At 48.8% G+C, this 19,878-nt stretch overlaps 1 protein-coding gene and 1 long non-coding RNA gene across 4 annotated transcripts; one reads left to right on the top strand and one right to left on the bottom strand.

Moving 5' to 3' along the window:
* The first annotated feature begins 3,109 nt into the window (after positions 1-3,109).
* MLF2 (myeloid leukemia factor 2) lies at positions 3,110-15,251 on the top strand. Of its 3 annotated transcripts, none has more exons than XM_052793832.1 (9): positions 3,110-3,161; positions 5,836-5,909; positions 7,882-8,008; positions 8,475-8,510; positions 10,001-10,054; positions 10,480-10,605; positions 10,959-11,118; positions 11,207-11,447; positions 11,975-12,561. In XM_052793832.1, exons 1-8 carry the CDS (start codon positions 3,138-3,140, stop codon positions 11,383-11,385), a joined length of 780 nt encoding a protein of 259 aa, XP_052649792.1. In that variant the 5' UTR covers positions 3,110-3,137; the 3' UTR covers positions 11,386-11,447; positions 11,975-12,561. The 3 variants fall into 3 exon arrangements, with proteins under 3 accessions (XP_052649792.1, XP_052649793.1, XP_052649791.1); XM_052793833.1 differs by lacking the exon at positions 3,110-3,161 and adding an exon at positions 5,491-5,620; XM_052793831.1 differs by lacking the exons at positions 3,110-3,161; positions 11,975-12,561 and adding an exon at positions 14,816-15,251 and having other exon boundaries at positions 5,793-5,909.
* Positions 13,036-14,463, bottom strand: LOC128144704 (uncharacterized). The gene is made up of 3 exons (XR_008236160.1): positions 14,290-14,463; positions 14,037-14,116; positions 13,036-13,788 (listed from the first exon to the last, which is right to left on the bottom strand). It is a non-coding gene; the product is annotated as an uncharacterized LOC128144704 (long non-coding RNA).
* Positions 15,252-19,878: the final 4,627 nt, after the last annotated feature.

Here is a 19,878-nt window from a genome sequence, read left to right as displayed (position 1 = left end):
TGGTTGGAAAATGTGTTTAGGCACACAAGCCCTTCTTGTCCTTCTGATACAAACTCAGTAAGCCACTGTGCAAGGTCAGGATTTAAAACTGGTGCTCTGAGTTTAATGGAATGTGTTTCAGTTTGAGCATTTAATAGAAAAAGCAATTGGTACTTGCGGAACAGGGAGGGTGATAAGTACCTATCTCCTGAAGGAAAGTATGAAAGAGATTGGATAAATTGTAATCTGTGTGACAGGGAGGTAGGAAGTCTCCACCTTGTCATCCCATCTCCCCTGCAGCTACGGCTGTTTCTCTCATGATCTAAATCTACGTTCTTCCTAGCTACACACAGTGCATAGTGCCTGCCCCAAAGAAATTGTCATGTAACCCAGACACACAGATCTAGGCTAGTACCGAAATAACAAATCATGAAAATGCATGCATTAATTATTTTTTTTTTCCCTACCGTTTCACAAAGCCCCTCTGGCCAATTTCTCAGGTCTAGCTGCTGTCAGTGTTCAAGTACCCCTTTTTTATCCCTCTCTTCTGCAAGAGGAAAATCTTAATTTCTGGAGCTACACCCAAAAATATGAGCCAAAAAAATCTATAAAGTGGCCAGATGTTGTTCCTCTCTGCTCCTGCTTGTCAGGAGGCTCGTGGCTCTGCTGTTCTCTTCACCAATCCAGGTTTTTTATCCTTTTTCCTTCAGAGGCTCAACTACTGAAAATGCAAAACTACACCAACACGCATCCCCTGGCAGAGACATTTTCACGTTAATGCCCAAACAGGCTTTGACACAACATCCTAGAGGGGAGAAAGCAAGGATTGTATTCAGCGATGTCGCTGTGCCCAACGCGCCTTCTTGACACAGGCAGCGCACCCACAGATGCAAATAGACAAACACCTGTTTGTGTAAGGGAAGCGTGTTTCCAGCAACCTGTAGGATGGGGCCGTTTGGTCAGCTCTGCAAACTGGTGTGCCGCCTGTGACCTCTCCCTTCCGCCCCAGCACTTGCAGTGTGCAGCCTCACGTTTTCCCTTCCACGCTCCCCACCATATCCTCTTTGCAATTGTTAACCTCATCTGTTGCTTCTCAACTTTTGCCTCCTACCTGTGTTCTTGGCAGCATTCTTTCCGTGGCCCTCGCCCTGGCTTCTCTTTGCGACATCCTTTATCCCAGCTACAAAATTAATCTCATTACCCCCCCGGCCTTTTTCCACCTGTCCCATTTTGCCCTGCATGCCTGTATCAACTATATTTTTCCCCTTAAATCTGATGTGAAACTCTTCCTCGTGCCTTGTGACATGCCTGTTTCTGCATCCCAACTCTTCTTGCCCTTCAGATCTTGATGGTGAGATTCTCTTGCCTTCTAGTGTGCAGCTGCTTCGCTCAACCCCCAAGGGCATCCCTTAACTGTCTCACCTAACTCTTCCCCGTGTCTTCTGCTCCTCCATCTGATTTGTGCCACTCTGCATTTCGTCTGCCGGATCAATTTGCAACTTTTCTCTGCTTCCCTCTCCCATCTGTGTTTTCCCCTTCATTGCAAATGTGAGTATACTCATTGTGCGGTCTGCGGATGCGAGTCCCTTTTCAGTATGTTCTGTAATCTTTGCCTCAAGTTGCTTTGCTAACTCAGCAGAATATATTCCATCCTTTTCGGAGTCTTAATGGCCTCCGAAAGACAAAAATGAGGGAGGTGCAGAAGTTACATGATATATCATTGTCTGGGAACATAGACAGACACTATGCCTGCCTGTCTGCAGCCCCAAGAACAACATGAATGTAATTTTCTCAGTACAAAAAGTTACAGTTTTTGTGCTGTACCCTGTTTGTGCTTTGTGTTTATGCAGGTGTGTGCATGTGTTTAGATGCAGTACTTACCTATTTGTGTACGGTGGTGATATTTTCTCTCTGTTACATGCATTCACTTTTGTAAGTATAGGAAGTATGGTACTTCTCTACTGAGGCATGTGTTAAGCTTGCATGTGCATGTCTTCATTCATGACCGTGTGCTTGCATATGTGTCTGGGCTTTCACGCATGGCATGTTTTTTTCTGTTTCTAGCACATGAAGGATGCATGCACCTAGAAGCAAATATTTATGCATTTTGTTTTAATACCTTGCTAGTCTTGTCACTGTACTCTGTTGTGGGGGGACGGGACTTTTTGTTTATTTTGAAGGCTGAACTAACTATGAGCCATTTTCTGAGCAAAAGCAAAACACAATACTGGTTATTTCAAGAATTTTATTTTGTGAACTAACGCATAAGTAGTTCCGAAACTCTTCCAAACTGTTTGCTGAACAACAAAAGAGCGGAAGGTTGTGTATTTGCATTAACTTTTCTTAGATTTACATAAATTCAGACACAGATAGTATCTGTCCTTTCACTTACAGTGAAACTAGCAAAATCTCAATGTGCGGAGGGCATGTGTTTGAATGCATTTATGTATTTAATCCACACTGTTCATCTTTCTGCCCTGTGTCCATTAAAAATCCAGGCAGATAATCAGTTTTCTTCTTCTTTCATGATGCTGTATCCTGAAGTCAAGAGGAAGTACCCAAGAATTCAACCACCGGCCAACTTTGCATAGGGAAATGGCTTCCTGAGAGGCAACACATTTAAATAAGCACTGCGGAGGGCTGGGAAGCAGGGTAGGTAACGTGACGAGAGGAAGCAAGAGGAGTAGAAGGGAGTGACGAGGGGTGACACAGCCTGTCAGAAGACCAGAAAGGGGAGGGAGGTTTTCAATCTGATTTTTGTGAACCTCTCTTTGCTAACACAGCACAGATGGAGGTCGTGGTTCTCAGTCACAGCGTGACAGACACAATCTTAACACGAGCAAAATATTCTGAAAGTAATCGCTGCCGCGCGACACAAGCTGCAGCCACCACAAGCTGGCTCTAGCATCCCAAATACGAATTGTCACATTTGAGGATCAAATCAGAGCTGTCCTTCACTCAGGGTGCCCTTCATCTGAGGTCAGAGTTAGTTGTTGGGTGAGGATTACGTAAGAGGCACAGATGAAGGGAACCAATGAGGAAATGGCTGTGGGTAGCTCCGACTTCTGATAACGAGGATTTCTTTGTCTTACAGGCGTCCACAGAGGCCCTGGAACATTTGGACGCGTTAAGAAGCTGTTTCTCTCTCGTTGGCCAAAATGATCAGTCCCTGGAAGCAGCAGGTAACAAGGCATGATTTTTCAGCGTACTGTTTATTTACCTTCACCACGTGATACTCAGTTTGCTTTTAAAACGCTTCCACCGTGGCTGCCCCTTTGGCCGATGGTGCCGCTGCGGGGGGGAGGCTGCCTGGCAGCAGCCGGAGGTAGGTGGGAGAAGGTGGAGTTGATGGCAGCGGGTGCCATCCACCCCTCTTCCATTTTGCCCTTCGCTCACCTCCTCCTGGCTGCCTGCTGAGCTCCTTCATCCTCCCCTTCCCCCCGCATCCCCCACCGCCTCCAGCACCACCTGGGCAGCTTAAAAAAAAAAAAAAAGGAAGAGAGACGTAGTTAACAGCTTTTATTCGTGACGAAAACAGAAGCAGCCTAAATAGAGAGTGGGAGAGGAGCAAGATGGGAGTCTTGCTTCTCATTCATGCCCCCATGTGCTTCGTTATTCTAACGTAGCAAATGGCAATCCCCTTGGTGCACGTTAGACATAGCGTGGCGAGAAACCTCTCCTGCAAACAGTGCTGTAAGGCAGCTTCTGCATTCCTTGGAACTGTGGGCTTGTCCGTGTTCCAGAAAAAGGTTGCGTTTCCAATTCCTCCTTCCAGGGTTTCGCCCAGCATGTGCCACCAGCACGATTCTTTGCAAGCTAGGTTCCCTCGTGATTTGCTGAGCTGGCAATACCACTGGTAATGTAGTCTTTGGTAACGTAGGTTCATCAGGTGTAAGGACTGCCTGTAAGGCTACAGAAATACCCAGTGAGACTCACAGCCTCAGCCTCCAGTCTCATAAAGTCAGCCCTTTGGGTCGCAGGCCACTTGCAGAGGAGCAGCATTAGGGACAGAAACAGGATCTGCAAAGCAGTACTTGTTCCAGACTCTGTTCTGTTCCTTCCCTATCTCTGTGTTTGGAAGGCAGCAATGCCTGACTTGAGTATTTGGAAAAAACTGAGGGAGTCTTACCATCTCTAGGATGTTTCAGGAGTGGGAGGATCACTGGCATCTGGGGGACAGCAAGTCATTTTATCACAGATTTGGGGAAAAAAAAAAGAGACGCTTACGTTCTTGCCCAAGAAGCTCTTTACCTGCCTTGGAATCCTGCCACTCGAGGTCAACTCCACACACTCAAACATCAAGAGAGCCTCAGAGCAAAAGGAAAACACACCGATCAGGAAAGGCTTTCCGGACCGGAGGTCTCTGAAGGATGATTCAGGGTTGCAGAAGAAGCGGCAGAGAGGCTGAGGCGGTGTCAGCAGAGGCTCTGTATGAACTCCCGTGCTCACAGACCAGCTCTGAGCTGGTGACAGGAGCGTGTTTCAGCAGCTCACCCACGAACAGCCTCCCTAAGGAGCACTGCCCGAGCGGTTCGTCGCTGCTTCGCCCGTGCCCTGCCCGTGGGATCCGTCTCCACCCTGCGATCCTGCACCATGGTGCTATCCACAGCTTCCCTGTCGTTGTGGACATGAGTTTCGGCCTCCGAAGAACGCACATACTGGATACAAGGGGGGACATCTGAAGAGCCTTCTGCGTACGCCCAGGCACGCGCCTCCACCGAGAGGTCTTCTGTTCTTTCTGGACACCGAGCGGTTTTGAGACCCGCTGTAGCAAGAACTGTTGCCAAGTCCCCTACTCATCCCACCACATAAAGCATGCCACCGGGTCGTTTTCCTCCGTCAGACTCCGAAATCCAAGGACATGGCTCCTGCCACAACTCAGGAGTTCCGATTTCTCAACCACATCTTGCAACCTGGTCTTTCCAGTGCTCTGGCCCCAGGTTTCGCCTGGCTCCCGCACGCAGCGGGCAGGATGCGACAGTCGACAAAAACATCCCTGAGGAAGCGTGCCCCTGGTCTCGGGCTGGAATGACTCAGTCCGCTCTCTTCCAGCCGGCGGTACCCGAAGGCAACCGGCACTCCCCGGGGACGGCGACGGAGCCGGTCACCCCACGGATGGGTGGTGTAGGTGCACCGGGTACGATTCCCGGCGGCTTTCCCCCGGGGCAGCGAGGACCCGCAACCCGGTTTAACAGAGCACCCTCCCCGTTTAATAACTGCCCGTACGCCGTTCCGTGCTCTCTCGGTTACGCCGGGCCGGGTGGCGTTCGCTGCGCCCCGCCGCTCCCGCACCGAGCGGGGCCGGTTGCGGCGGCGGTCCGGTCTGGCGGACCCCGCCGCGGGGGTGTCGCCAGGGGGCGCTCTGCCGAGCCGCCCTTCCCGGCTCTCGGGGCGCGCGCGGTGACGTCGGCGAGGGGCGGGGCTCCCCCGCTTCCTCCCCCCTCTCCCTCGGTAAGCACCTCCTCGCCCGGACCGGTGGCGCATGCGCGGAGCGAGCCGGCTGGCGCGGGCGGGGCGGCGGGGACGAGCGCGGTCCCAGGCCGCGATGGGAGCGGAGGCGTGATCGGTCCGCAGGCCTCCTCCTGCCGCCGAAGGAAGGGGAAGGGGCTGCGCCTGCCGCTTGGCACCCACCGGCAGGCAGGCAGGGGAAGGGGCCTGGGACCGGGACCGGGAGGGCCGCGACGGGGGGGGGGGGGGGGAGTCGCGGCCTGTGGCGCGGCGGGGGGGGAGCGCTGCCATCACCTGCCCGGGTTGGGGGCGATGCGGAGGGAGGGGGGATGGCGGCAGGTTCCGCTGTTCGCCCCCTCGCCGCCCTCGGCCTGGGCTGTGCTCACTCCCCCCCTCTCCCCTCCGCAGAGGCCGCCCCCGACCGAGGGAAGCATGTTCCGGCTGATGAGGGATGGCGAGCCGGAGGACCCCATGTTTGCCATGTGAGTCGAGCTGGGCATCCTCCCGGGGGGGTGGATGGGGGCACACAGATCATCCCGCGGGGGAGGGGGGGCTACCCTCCCGTCCGAATAGGCGGGCAAAGGGCCTTCTGGGCTGCGGGAAATAGCGCAACGCAGCTGTCTGGAGAAAAATAACAAACATTCCCTTCAGGGGCAGCGCAGGGAATAACCTGGTTCGCGTCGGTCTGATTTCTGCAATACTAGAGCATGGTCTTGGAGGAAAGCATAATTAAATAAAGTAGGCCAGAAAGCATTGCAACTGTCTGAGGAAGAGAGAGCTGGAATACCTGATCTTTTTCGTTGCGTAAGGATTTTTTTTTTTTTTTCTTATGCAAAGTAGGATTTCAGTTCAGATGGATAATATCTACTGTTCCGTCCAGTGTTTGTTGCCATGCTGCACAGGAAATCATTAATGGAGCTGGAGAAGACTGCTAAAGCAGTTGTCAAGTTGCAAGGAAATGAGTAAAGAGAAGGCAACAAGTAGTTTTGGAGTCTTGAAATCTAGCAAAGGCCCCAAGAACTCTTCCTGGGATTCCTTTTACTGAATGTTTTTGTTTCTGTCCACAGTCCAGAAATTGGATGCTATTGATAAATTTTGGCAGTGAAGCTATGTTGGCAGTCCTTGCCAAAGCAGATAAGGAATAGACTGTAATATAGTAAGAATTTGATTATGTTAAGCATGGCACTACTAGAAATTTGGTGGAATTAATTTACATAGAAGAATAAAGTCAAGTTTTTCCATATAAAATTGGTAATAAGCAAGAACTTTATTAGCTGTAAACAGATTAACAGGAGAGGAGACCTTGATGTCCCAGTTAGTCACAGAATGACTTGTGTTCTCATTGATGTGGCGGGTACGAGTCTAGCTTTTATTACGGGAAGCATTTCCAGTAGAGACAGAAAAGTATTGGTTTGTAGTAGGTACTTTTGTGATCTCAGGATTATTCTGTGCTGTTGAGGTTATTCACGCTCAGGAGGGATAAGTGCAGACTATAAGATGTGCCAAAAAATGCTATGGTATTTCCCAGACTTTTTGTACTGTAGCCGCTGTGTATTGTGATCGTTTGTCCTTATTCTCCTTTTTTCTCTCCTTGCTCCTCCAGCATGTGTGAATGCGTACAGCCCTCAAAGTGGAGGCTGCAAAAGAAGAAAAGGAAGGAAAACCAGTTAGGGACCCCAGTTATTGTTCCCTTTCCCTCTCAGACCTGCAAAAGCTGTATGTGGTCTCAGCCTCTTGACAGGTGTACACGTACCATTGTAGGAAAACAACAGCTGAAGATAACTTGGGGCGAAGGGATGTCACACAGTGTCAGGCCATACAGTCCATTCTGGAGGCTTCAGTCTTGCATTTGAGTATGTTTGTGCACGGGTACGTGGAGGGGCGAGAGGATGGTATCTAGGATCGCATGCTCTCTGATGCCATTAAGTGTAGTCCTCTCTTTGCAGCTGGGAGGGTCTTTGAGGACCTCCCTGCAAAATAAAGAACTGCTCTTCTAGAAGGGTTTGATTGTTTTGCAGAGCTGTTAATGTTAAGGGTTTTGATGGCACAAGAGGAAATGAGTATGAAATGATGAGGGTACATGGACAGCAGATCTGAGAAGTGGCTTTCATCTGTTAGAGCAGTGAGGTTCTGGAACAGCCTTGGCCGTGCTTGGCCCTAAAGCATTAGTGGGAGCAGAACACCAAACTACTTCTGAGCAGACATCAGTTAGTGCCTGAGAGGGATTCTGTGGTGTAGTACCTTCTATTACAAGAACTCAGATGGGATCCAGAGGTCCCTTCCAGCCCCAAGGATTACCATAAGCAACACTGAGTTCTTGGCATTCTGGATTTTCAGCTTGGAAAGGAATGTACAGTTACATAAGAGAAAATCAAAGTCAGAATGGGTGGATTATGTGGGGCTTTGTCTTCTGTCATTCCTTCCTCACCGTTGTTCTCTCAACCTTTCTGAAAGGGACCCTTTTGCCATCCACCGGCAGCACATGAACCGCATGCTTTCTGGAAGTTTCGGGTTCGGCCCGCTCCTTGGCATCACTGATGGGACCACACCTGGGGCGCGCCAGGCTGGCCGTAGGATGCAGGTAAGAGGGGCTGAGTACAGGACAGGATTTCTTAAACTGCCTTGATAGCTTTTGTCTTGCACCATTACTGGGTTGGGCATGTCCCTCGTCTTCACACAGACGGTGGGTGGAGAATTAATCTCTAAAACAGTGGTGGTCTTGTCCTTTTCTTTACTCCACCTGCATTAATACATTGAACGCAACTGCATTCAAGGTTGAATGGGCGGAGGGGAAGAAATACGTGTTATTTCTCAAGGGCATAAATCAATATAACTGGGAGAAACTTAGGAGCATCACCTTCTGTCTGGTTTGTTAAGGATGATACCGTTTGAACCGCCATGAGCCTACGGGGCACTTTCTTGATCTGTTTGTTGGGCCTGAGTGTTCTCAGTTCTGTTTCTGAGAAAGATGAGGGTATTCTGAGAAGGATCTAGTGTTTGGCTGTTGCAAGGTTATTCTCTGTTCTGTTTTTCTGTTGTCCTGGCAGGCAGGAGCTGTTTCACCCTTTGGGATGCTCGGCATGGTAAGTTCTCTGTTTGTCTGGGTCAAATTAGAGGCTTTCCAAGTAGTGGCTCCATACAGATATTCATCAGCGCTCTGTGCAGTCAGTGCTAAAATGTAGCCATCTGTGAGCAAGACCATCTATCCTAACGGGTAGTGAGGGTGGGAAGGTGTGAAGAGACCAGAATGAGCACTAGATTTATAGTAAACGGAATACGGAAGAGGGCATTGAACTGGAACTGGAGGCAGCTGGTTTCTCTTGGACCTCTCTCGTTGCTGTATGACTTCAGGCCTTTCCCTTGTTTCCCCTCTAATGTTCTAATCTAGTCTGTGGGCTGTTTAGAGGAGAGAGGGGGGGGGAGGTTGTATTTGCAGCTTGACCAGAGGAGAGCTCTAAAGCTGTTAGAGCACAATATTTCATAGGAATTGGGACAGTTAATACCCAGGAAGAGCAGATAGTCTCTTAATAACCTCATATGTCTGAAAAGAAGCTGCGGATCTGTTTGGAGGTAATGGAGGAACGGTGACGACGTGAGGAAAAGACTTGGACATCAGTAGGCAGAGGTTATTATTCAACCTCCTTTGCCGGTGGTGGCGAATGGAGAAGCCAACAGAATACTTCAAGTGAACAGGACTGGAATGAGAATGGCTGTGTGTATGTGAGAAACACTGTGCTTGGAGCGTGCTGATCTCCATCATCTACTAAAATAATGCAGTGGAAATAGGTTATTCCAGATCCAGCAACTTTAGCTGCCTTGCTCTGCAGGATTGCCTCAGTGAAAGAGACTAAGCATCCTGGAATTGTTGTAGCTCAGGGAAGGATTAAGAATACAAACAGATAGACTTCAAAGGATAATAATGCTGTGTGAGTACTGCTGTGCTGGAAACGAGAAGAGGCTACTCAAGGAAACAAAAAAATCAGCAAGTTTAAACTGACATAGTAATTTTGTTTACATATTGCACAATTAACCTGTGGGACCTGCTGGCCCAGTATATTACTGCAGCCTTAGGTTTACAAGATTAAAAAGTCAGGTGTTTGTAGGGAAAATAAGAAAACTTGTTATTATGTTAGAAAGAATACAATCAATGGAAACTTCCTTGTGGTTTAAATTAAGACTTGACAGCGATGAGGTGAAAACATCATCAAGGACTACTGTCTTATGGTTAAGATCACTGTTGGTGCACATCCTGAGATTTTTTTCTCTGAGCTTTGCCGAGTGCCCGGACTCACAAACCCCAGTGCATCGGGAGTCGGGGCCAAACTAAAAGAACAACCTTTGCTGTATCCAGAGATCTGGAGAGCCAGAACATGTGGGCAATGCAGCCTGAGAGAATAGAGAGAACGGCAACCCCAAATTCTGTTCTTTTCCTGCACTACTGAACGAAAGGGAAAAGAACAAGGCGTTTCTTCTTAGGCAGCATTTTTTTTGTCCCTTGCAGACAGTTTGTTGTTTGTTCCTCCTGTATCTTTCCAAACTGACTATTCTTGTGTTCTCTTTTCCTTTTTATCAGGCAGGTGGCTTTATAGATATGTTTGGGATGATGAACGACATGATTGGAAACATGGTAAGAACCCTCCATAAACCAGTCTGTATTGAGGGGAGTGCTGAGGGTGCTTCTGCCATCCCCTCTATCGTCTCCCACCTTATTTTGCTCCTTTGGTATGGGCTGTGCTCAGGCTGCCAAGGTGGCTGAGGCTGTAAGCCTTGCTTCACGACCAGGATTCGGTGGTAGAGAGCTTGTTCCTGAGGTGTACCCTCTGAGGGCAGGGAGGAGAGATGGGTGAGGAAGGAAGTGTGGGGGTAGACTTGTTTAGCAAGAAACAAGAATTAATTTAACAGGAAGATGTATTCTCCAGAAAGATGGACCCATGGGGATTATATTCTTCCTATTGTAATTTCTTCCTACTTTGTTGTATAGAGAGAGAATTAACTGCCATCTCTCCTTCCTTCCCATTCCTTCTTTATACCATTCCCCTTTTCTTCTTGCAGGAGCATATGACAAGTGGTGCTAACTGCCAGACATTTACCTCCTCAACTGTCATCTCCTATTCCAACCTGGGTGACGGGCCCAAAGTCTATCAAGAGACCTCGGAGATGCGTTCAGCACCTGGCGGGGTAAGGAGGAGACTGCAGTGCGTCTTCCTAGCACGAGGCTGCTGGTTTTGCTGTGGGTGGATAGACTTCGTTTGGTGGCTCAGTGCTGGCCACCCACAGCACTTCTGCTTTGCAGTCAGTTGCGGTTCGAGGAGCGCGTTGTGACTCACTGAACCATGCTGAGGGCCACTGGGAGGGGATGGGAAGTGCTGGCAGGGGGAAATCCATTTTTCCCTCTTCATTATGTTGCGTCTGACATCCTGGGAGTGGTGGCAGTGCAACATGACTGAAATACTGCAGGCAAGAATCGGAGTGCCTTATGGGGCTGGGAGAATGAATTAAAATGTTGATCCTACACGGGAATCTGCCCTCAGATCCGTGAGACTAGACGGACCGTAAGGGACTCGGACAGTGGCTTGGAACAAATGTCGATTGGACACCACATCAGGGAGCGGGCCCACATCATGCAGCGGTCCCGGAACCATCGCACGGGGGACCAGGAGGAGAGGCAGGACTACATCAACATGGATGAGAGTGAGTACTGCCCGTGTCCTCCTCCCAGCAAACCCCGGTGCCGCTTCCCCACCTCCTCCCCCTCTGAGCTTGTTCTTTCCTTACACAGGCGATGCAGCCGCATTCGACGATGAGTGGAGGCGAGAGACGTCCCGTTTCCGACCGCAGCGGGGCCTGGATTACCGACGTCATGAAGGCAGCAGCGGCCGGCGGGCTGAAGGGACTCGTCTTGCGATCCAGGGCCCTGAGGATTCTCCCTCCAGACAGTCCCGTCGGTATGACTGGTGAACCCAGAGCAGACCTTGTGGGGGGTGCAGCGTGGCCACCCCCAAATCTACCTACACGCTCTTGTAAGTCTTAACAGGTTTTTTTCCTCATCTTCCACTGCATGGTTGCCTTTTAGCCGTATGATTTTTTTTTTTCATTGCCCCAGTCTTGTATTATTTTGAAGTGTCGGTTGGAAATGGGTTTTCCCACTTAATCTAGAGAGCAGGGGAGGATGTGAATTTTGAGAAAATACTGTTCCGAAGGGGAAGGTGGAAGCTGTTTAAGTTAGTTTTGTCATCAACAAAGAAATGTGGTGTCAGCCTTAACTGCTGGTTGAGATGGTATGAAATGATGTGGGATTACAATCTGTAGAGTGTTTATACTGTCACTCTATAGAACTTAGAGACCATTTGCTGTCAGTCCCGGTGTCTGCTCTCCTGTGTTTTGAATAGGGTTCTCTAGGATGCGATCTAGTGCTTGAAAAGGGACTTTTTTCCTTTTTTTTGATGTCTAGACATCAGGTTTAAACATGCCTCTATCTGTCTTCTGTGCTGCTTTCTAGTCACTGCTTACTCTTTTTGTGTATGTTCTCTGTTTCCCTTCTGCCCAGGTACAGACGGTGAAACTCTGAAGCCCCTTCAAAGCACCACTTGGACCCTCCTCAAATTTAGTATTAACCTCCCTCCCACTTAAGAATTGAAACAAAGCAACTAATCTTCTGCATTGCTCTTTTTTGCCCCATTTGGGTGCTGCAGTGGGGCGTGGGGAATCTCACTGACGTGCAAGGAACGCATTAATTGCCCATTCCCTTTCTGCTCTCCCTTGGTTCTGTTCTTTCTGCCAGTAGTGGTAGGCGTGAGGAGCTGCCACCTTGCCTCTTCCATCCTTTCCACTCTTTCTGTGCTGGGTTGGGCTGGTTCTGAAGTTTGTGTTTAGTCCCCTGGGAAAGAAAGATGAGGGAATTCTGCTAGAACCCCATGTCGATCCCCTCACTGGGACAGAGGCTTCGATTCCGCTCCTGCTCCTTGGTGCAGCTATGGAGAAGAAGAAGGATGTGTGCGTTAGAGAAGGGAGGAGCAGAACAAAAGCTGGATCAGCCTGTGGGCCCCCCCGACCCCTCTTCAATCAGCTCCCCCACTTTTTTAATTTGTGAAACTTGTAACTAGATGTTTACTGAATAAAGAAACAAACTGTAAAGGATTGTTGGATCAGTCTTTACCTTCAGCTAACCTAATTGTGCCTGCCATGGAATTACGTAACCTCTTTCATACCCTTGGGAAAGTGCTCAGGAGAAACTTGGGTGTTTAATTCTAAGGCTTTGTTTTCTTACAGGAAATAGCCTTATAGCCTTCCCATATAGTTACAAAGTGAAATAATGCTTAACATGGAAATTGTGAAAGAAGACCCAAGAACCCACCGTTTGCAAAAATACCCTTTAATTGCTGTAGTTTTGCTGTGCACTCAAGGGAGATTGGTTGGTCTCTCTTGCTGCCTGGTCATCTGTGCAGCCCTGAATTGGGCCTCTGGGGTTCCTGCACAGCCAGGGAACATTTCCATTATATTCTTATTATTTCTCTGCAACTGAGGCCAATGTTGTTGCGAATGACCTTAACTTCTTCACTATTAGGTGAAACTTGAGAATTTAGCTGAAACTTGAGCTTGAAACTTCCCAGTGCTGTTTTGTCGCATAGCAAACCCCAGTAGAGGTCCTGGTCTTCAGGTGATGGCTCCTCAGTTGGAGAGGTCTCCCCAGCATCTGGGAGAGTGAAGGGAGGGACCTCAGTTGAGACAGTGAAGTTGGAGGGGGATGAGCCAGCTGCCCCTGGGAGTGGACTGAGTTTCTGGAGATGTCCTAGTCAGGGCAGGCCCTGAAGAGAGCAAGGCTGAAGGAGGAGCTACACAGAAAAAAGCAGGGCTTGGGAGAGGTTTAGTGGAAGACGAGTCCTCTTGGGGTTGCCAGACTTTGAAAAAAGGAACCGGAGCAATGGCAGCCCTCATCTCAGTGGTAGTCTTGAGCTGGTCTGAGATGTGGGACGTGGCGTTTCGATCCAGCAAAGAACCAACTGAGCTCAAAAAGGTGCTTACAGCATTGAGAGGGTGGTGGTAACCAGCTGTGAAGTCCTGGCTGTGCTTTAAGGCAATGTCTGAGAAAGAAAACAGGGAGATGGGGGCATGGTGGTGGTGGGGATTAACTTGGACCTTTAATATGTGAGGATCCATTCCTTTTTGGGCATGGAATTCCTCATCTTGATCTAATCCCTAATCCTTTTATCTGGATTCAGCCTCTGCACCCTGTTGGGTGCCATCCTGCTTACCGATCTGGGAGCCTTGGGTGCTCTTGCACTCTGGGGCAGGGGGTGCAATCTACCCAGCTGCTGTTTCCAAGATCTCGGCCTTCTCCAGGCGTGACAAGGCTCTGGTGGTCTAGGGAAACGGAAAAGAGGTTCAGTTAGAGGAGGACCTTGTGTTAAGGCTGGGAAGCAGAGACAGGAGCCCAGAGAGTTTTAGAGATTCCAAACCAAAAAACAAGTACGGGAAGTGTATTGGGAGGGTCTCCCCTTTGCTAGTCCTGAGACGGTGTGTTAACCTCTGACTTCAGAGAGCAGGAGTTTTTTTTCCCCAAAGAAGGGAACCTCCCTTGGCTCCTCCAGTCCTGGGAGGCTGATCTTCACCTGCTGCTCGGGGTTCTGCTGAAGGAGCCTTCTCAGCTGCTCCAGGCACGATGGTGCTTTTCAGTCAGTGGCTTGAGGGACTTTAAAGAGGAGGAGAGAATGTGAAGGCAAGGAGAGGGAGGGCAGATCTGTACCCCAGCAGGAGTAAGATGCACTGCCACCAGTGCCTTTTGCTGAGCAATTGCGAGTTGTGCTGGGCGGGGGGGGGGCTCTCCCTTTCACCAATACCCTGGTTTGACGAAAATTCATTTACTGATCACTGACAGAGGTTATTAATCTAATGGCAGAGCATGCAGAGAATTGCACGGCGGCCACAAAAAGGTATGTGCGCACAACCAGTGATTTACTCCTCTTCCTCTGTCTTTAGACAAGCTGTGAGAAGCTCCAAGTTGTAAGCAGGTGCCCGAGTCTGTGTGTGCAGCACTGCTCTAACAAGAACACCGGCGCAATCAGAAAGCCCACCTCTGTTACAGCACCCTGACTTCGGCATTTAGACCACACCTACATCTGGTTAATTTTTTTCCCATTACAGTTCCAAGTGAAATGGTTTCCTGTTAAAAGTAGACCACCTGCTGTATCAGGGCAAGGGGAAGGCCTGGGATGAGTCTCTTACGTTTCTGAGATGTCTGTGACAGCTCTTCCAGCAGGATGGAGAAAGAGAAGGTTGGATGTTCCCAACATGAAAGTCAAACGGCGTTCGTTTAAGATGCACAGGGCGTGGTTCCAAGTCATCCTTATCCATCCGATGGAGACAAAATCCGTTCTCACTCCTCCCACAGCTGTCACCTTCAGATGGGACTAGTTGAAGCACCAAAGCAATGCAGTTCAGTGGTACTTCGGCATCTTGCTAAGGCGTAAGTAGAGCATCTGGAGTGAGACGGAGGGAGCTGCCGCGCTTAAAAGGGGGGGTGAGGAAAGGGAGGTGGGCAGAATGAGGTGGAGAGAGGCTGGAAACACTGGTGGAAAGACAGATAATAGAACCTCGGATGAGAGTGCATTAGCTACACACAAATAGAATAGAAACGTAACAGGGTTGGTTTGCTGTATATTCAGTTTTCCATATTTGAAAATTTTTCATGAAAGCAAGAGCCATTAGAGCTAGTGGGAACTTTGTCCTTAATTAGTTTTGTCGGAAGCTCTGTGCACCTTTCACTGTACTTTTTAAAGCTTTGGAGAGCGAACACTGGGGAAATACGATGAGGCTGGGAAAGTTAACCTTGTGCCCATATTTGTAAACAGTAAATGAGATGCTGTCTGCAGCTGTAAACCAGGTAAACTGACATAAAGTCAAGCTAAGAGATGGAAAATGCATTAAATTTAAAAATAAAAAAGGATGTATTGGTTTTTATAATGTTCTCAATCTCACTTTCTTGAAATTGTTCCTGTCCAACAGGAACATTTAATGTAGTATTTTCTGATTAAATCATGAGTTGGGTTAACAAAGGCACGACAGCAACCTAAAGTTAAAGGTTACACCAGCACAAGGTATCTTACTTAGCCACACAAGACCATGCTCTGATTTGAGATTATTAAAACAACAAAAGGGCCGGTTTTACACATTTTAGTTCACTAATAGATTTCAAGTAATGAGGGGAAAAAGAGACCCCAGAATACGAAATTATTTCGAGTAGGATGCTGTTCTGAAACAAATGCTCATTAGTAACTTGATTAATGATCTGAAAGAAGATATTAAACCAGTGCTGATGAAGCTTTCAGAGGACCCAAGGAACAATGAAAGTGATAAATGATGGAAAAAGATGAGATGCGCAGAGCGGTCCGTAACTATTGGTGTGGTAGTTATTTATAAACAATAAGTATTTCTGGCTGCACTGAAGGCAGAAAGACATTCATCCGGGAACATAAATGTGGTCTGTGCTCTTTCAAGATGGAGGACTGTTTTCTGGACACTCTGGGCGGGCTCCAGAAAGAATTAGGGGATCGGGAGACAAGCAAGTACATGAATGGCACTTGCGTAATTCTTCATCTGTGGAGATGGGTTACACTGGGATGCATTAGCCTGCATTCACCAAAAAGGGAGGTAAAGTTTGTCCCCTATATCAGAATAGTGAACCCATTGTGTGAAATCTGAGTATACGACACTAAAAAGGACACCAAAGATTAGGAGGACTCACGAAGGGAGCAACAAGGATGACGAAGCCTGGAGCTGCTGACTGGCACTACAAGATATCACGAGCTCAAGACTCTCGTGTCCGAGCTCATCCCGCTCCAGCACGGGCTGGCGTTACCTCTATGGGACTGAGGCTTTTGACAGTAGAGGGCTCTTCAACCTAGCAGAAGACCTGCAGCTACCTGATGATGAACTGGAAATGAGATGCAGAGCTTCACAGGAGAGCGTGATCATTAGAGCATACCTGGGGTTTCCAGCTCTCGCTACTCCAAAGCTAGATGGGGTGTCTCAAGTAGAAGTTGGAAAGTGGGCACGGGAACGGGGTGAGGTAGCCCTTGGCCTCTTGAGAAGCCAGAAGATGTGATTATACCTGTCCCTTCAGGATTAAAAATCTATGAATCGGGAAGGAAAGCAGGCTGGCACAGTGCTGGACTGCAGAGGAGGGCAGGAAGGGGAAGAGACCTGGTGACTTGACAGGGACGTCAAAGCACATGGGACCACAGAGCGAGCTGCAGGAAACGGAGCGGTCCGTGGGGACAAGGGTTTGTTTGGGAAACAAACGTGCACTTCTATGGGGCAGGAGTGTAAAATTCCACAGGCAAATGCCACTCCTGTGGCACCCACTCCAGTGTAGGAGGACAACAGGAATTAAAATAGACCTCAATACAGGGCCGAGGTTAAAAATCACTTGTTTGATTTTGCAACATCTTTCTACTTTCCAAAACACTCTAAAAAAAGGATTTTTTCAGCCCTGTCTTAAATGTAACTATTTTTTTCCTCCTGGGAATTTTCTTTTTTTTAAAGACAACACTTCAAAAAGTGTCCCCATGGGGAAACTCCACTTAGGTTATTATTACTTCCCCTATCTCCTCACATCTGGCTGTTTTGGCTGGCTGGGTTTATAAATCATGAGAGCACTTAATACAAACTTGGGGGGGGAGAATCAAAGGAAGGGGAATAGGATAGACACTACCTATCTCCAACTGTTGATGCCATAACAATCAGAGATAAGCTGGAAGTAGAGATACTAGCCTCACAATATCCATCCCTCACTAATAAGAGAAAAGGACATCAAAGGTTGCAAAAAATAAATACATGAGTAAATAAATAAAACCCAGACACGTTGGATAAGAGTATCACGCAGGAGGATGTAGGTGGCCTTGAAGGTGTCGGTAACAGCAAAGGGACTAAAGTTAGAAGCACAAAGGACCTAAAATCAAGACTTTCTTAGCTGTAAACTGGACCCTCTTTGATTATAAGCAGCAGAAAAGAAGACAGACTCAGGATCACCAGTGAATCGTACAATAACCGTAAGCACCTACTGAGGCATCGAGAAGACACACGCTGTCGGGAGGCTTTTCTAGGAGCTATAGGTATGCGGTACTGTTACTATGCAAGATGCTGATCGGAATTCACCTGTGGGAAGAGAACTGGGCTCATTTCTAGCCAAGAAAGCTTAATTTGAAGTGCAAGTAAGAGCAAGCTTCCAGGATAGCCTACAAGCTAGAGAGCTCACAACCTATGAGGGGGCTGGTTTGATTAGTTAAGCAAAGTGAAGTCTACACACTCAAGGGAAATAAACACCAGGGAGGAAGAACAGCTTCAGCTAAAGCCATGCTGGCACAGGCACAAGAGAATATAAACTAGCTGTGAATCCATTTAAGCTGGAAATTAGAAAAACTTTCTAACCACTACAGCAGTCAGGTTCTGGGGCAACTTGCCAAGGGGACTAGTGGGGACAATAAAATTAACCAGTTTTTGGTTGGTACTTGAGAAGCTTTCGCAAGGGATTATGAGACAGTACCGGTAAGAGATCACACTCGGTCACCAGAAGCCTCCTTCTCACTTCTGCTCCCACCAAACAGATCATCCATCTTCCCACATCCCAAAGCCAGCGCTAAATGCTTCAGTGGCAGATGCAGGGAAACCTGCAGGAGACAGGGCAAAGCCTCTCCAGAAACATTTTCTCTTGATCCGAAGGGGCTGGGGCTTCACTTGTGCCTCAGAGCAGGAAGGTGTAGAATTGCTTTTAACTCGTGCACAAGTGCTGCAGTAATTTTGGACGTTCTTGTTACCCATATAAGGGTCACGGCTCTTGAATCCAGCTGACATTTCGGTACCTATTGAATTCATCGCAACATGACTATAATTGCACATTGCACAAAGAATTTTTGCAGATGAACTCCTTTCACCAGGAGTGGCAGAGCCTGCCACCAGCAGAGAAGGCAGACAAAAATCCAGCCCAGTTCTGCACTGCACCGGCAGGGATGCTCCCAGAAAACTGGAGCAGCCCTGAAAAGAAACACCCAAGAGGTGGGTGGCTGAGGAACTGGTAGAGAAAGCAGGTGGTTTTTTCCGAGTATTGCAGCTAAGCAGTGACTAGTACTAGGGAATGGGATGAGGAAAGAAGAGCCCTGCAGGTGGGAACACAGGCAGACGCCCATGGAGAAGATGGCAGAGAGGGAAAGGGGTCACAGAAGGAAAATGAGCAGCTATTCTAGGGCATAATAAAGGAGACAAGAAGGATGTCAGAGATCTGAGAGATGCGCTTGCAGCTGCTGACATGGACTGTGGGGTTCTTCCAACTACTCTACCTTGCTCTGCAGAGCCAGGGCCTCATCCCCGGGGGGGCTGGTCCAGCCGTGGCAAGAGGCAGGCACAACCCTCCGTGGCTGCTGTCGGCAGGGAGCCTGTGTGAGAAGGTACGGCCCCGTGGGAAGCAGACCGGGACCCCCATCCGTCTGGGTCAGTTCACCCAACAGACCAGACTGTCAGGCACCCACCTTCCACAAAAAAGCCTTCGGAGGGGAGGCGAGCGAATGCCCCGTCGGAGCAGAGGCGAGGCATCCCCACGTGAAGCTCAGGGGAGCACACGGCCGCACGTACAGATACTTTCATATGCACCAGCCCTCCTGTTTGTCAAAAAAACCCCCAAACAAACAAAAACCAAGCCCTTTAAATGCCTCATTTGGGGGGACAGAGGCAAGGGTGGCCTCAGCAACCCCCATAAACAAAATGTTGGCTCCCTCTGAGGGGAGCCCTGCTGAGGGCCGTTAAGTACAAAGACCACCTCTACCTTCACAGGTCCTCCAGCACAAACCACTGGAGGATGGGGAGAACCTCAGACAAGTCCTGCAGGGCACTTGCCTGGCTGTTAACGCTTCTCCCCACTCACCAGGTACCGACAGGCACCACCACAGACACTGGGCTGCTGGCACCATGCTGTCTGACACCCCCACCACCTTCAAGAAGGGGAGCAGCAAGCTCCCCACAAGGAATCGTGCTCCTAGTAATGCAATAAGAAGAATTATCATCATTAACCCCAACTCCCAATAAGAATCCATGGTTACATCTCAGCACAGGGTGGCTGGCAAAAGTCAGACATCAGCGACAGAGCCATTCAGGTCCTGTCCTACCTCCTCCCTTTCCTGAATCCAGATGTCCAAGCCCCACGTGTGAGACCCAAAGAGGGATTGCAATGAATCACTGTGCAAGAGTCATTACACTTCCCATGCTAGGGCTGGCAGATCTCCTGCTCCTCAAGCCAGGACGAATGCTTCTCCATACCCTCTGTTCTACAATCCCCTAAACCTCATTGCTTTGCCAGGGCTTAGGGTGTCGTGTGTCCAGGTATTTCTGTTCTGCTCTACTCAGGGTCTGTTTTCTCAGTCTTGTCTTTGGGAAAAAACGGGGTTAAAACACAAAGACATTTAA

The sequence above is a fragment of the Harpia harpyja genome, chromosome 8 (assembly GCF_026419915.1).
Source record: "Harpia harpyja isolate bHarHar1 chromosome 8, bHarHar1 primary haplotype, whole genome shotgun sequence".
NCBI classification, from domain to species: Eukaryota; Metazoa; Chordata; class Aves; order Accipitriformes; family Accipitridae; genus Harpia; species Harpia harpyja.
Note: the sequence above shows the minus strand (reverse complement) of the source record. Positions and strands in the feature narration are given on the sequence as shown.

What these genes read in the sequence shown, in the direction of transcription:
- MLF2 (XM_052793832.1), top strand. Translation starts at nt 3,138, where the DNA reads ATGATCAGTCCCTGGAAGCAGCAG. An exon ending in AGGCTGGCCGTAGGATGCAG is followed by an intron (nt 8,009 to 8,474) that starts GTAAGAGGGGCT and finishes TTGTCCTGGCAG; the next exon opens with GCAGGAGCTGTTTCACCCTT. An exon ending in CTACATCAACATGGATGAGA is followed by an intron (nt 11,119 to 11,206) that starts GTGAGTACTGCC and finishes TTCCTTACACAG; the next exon opens with GCGATGCAGCCGCATTCGAC.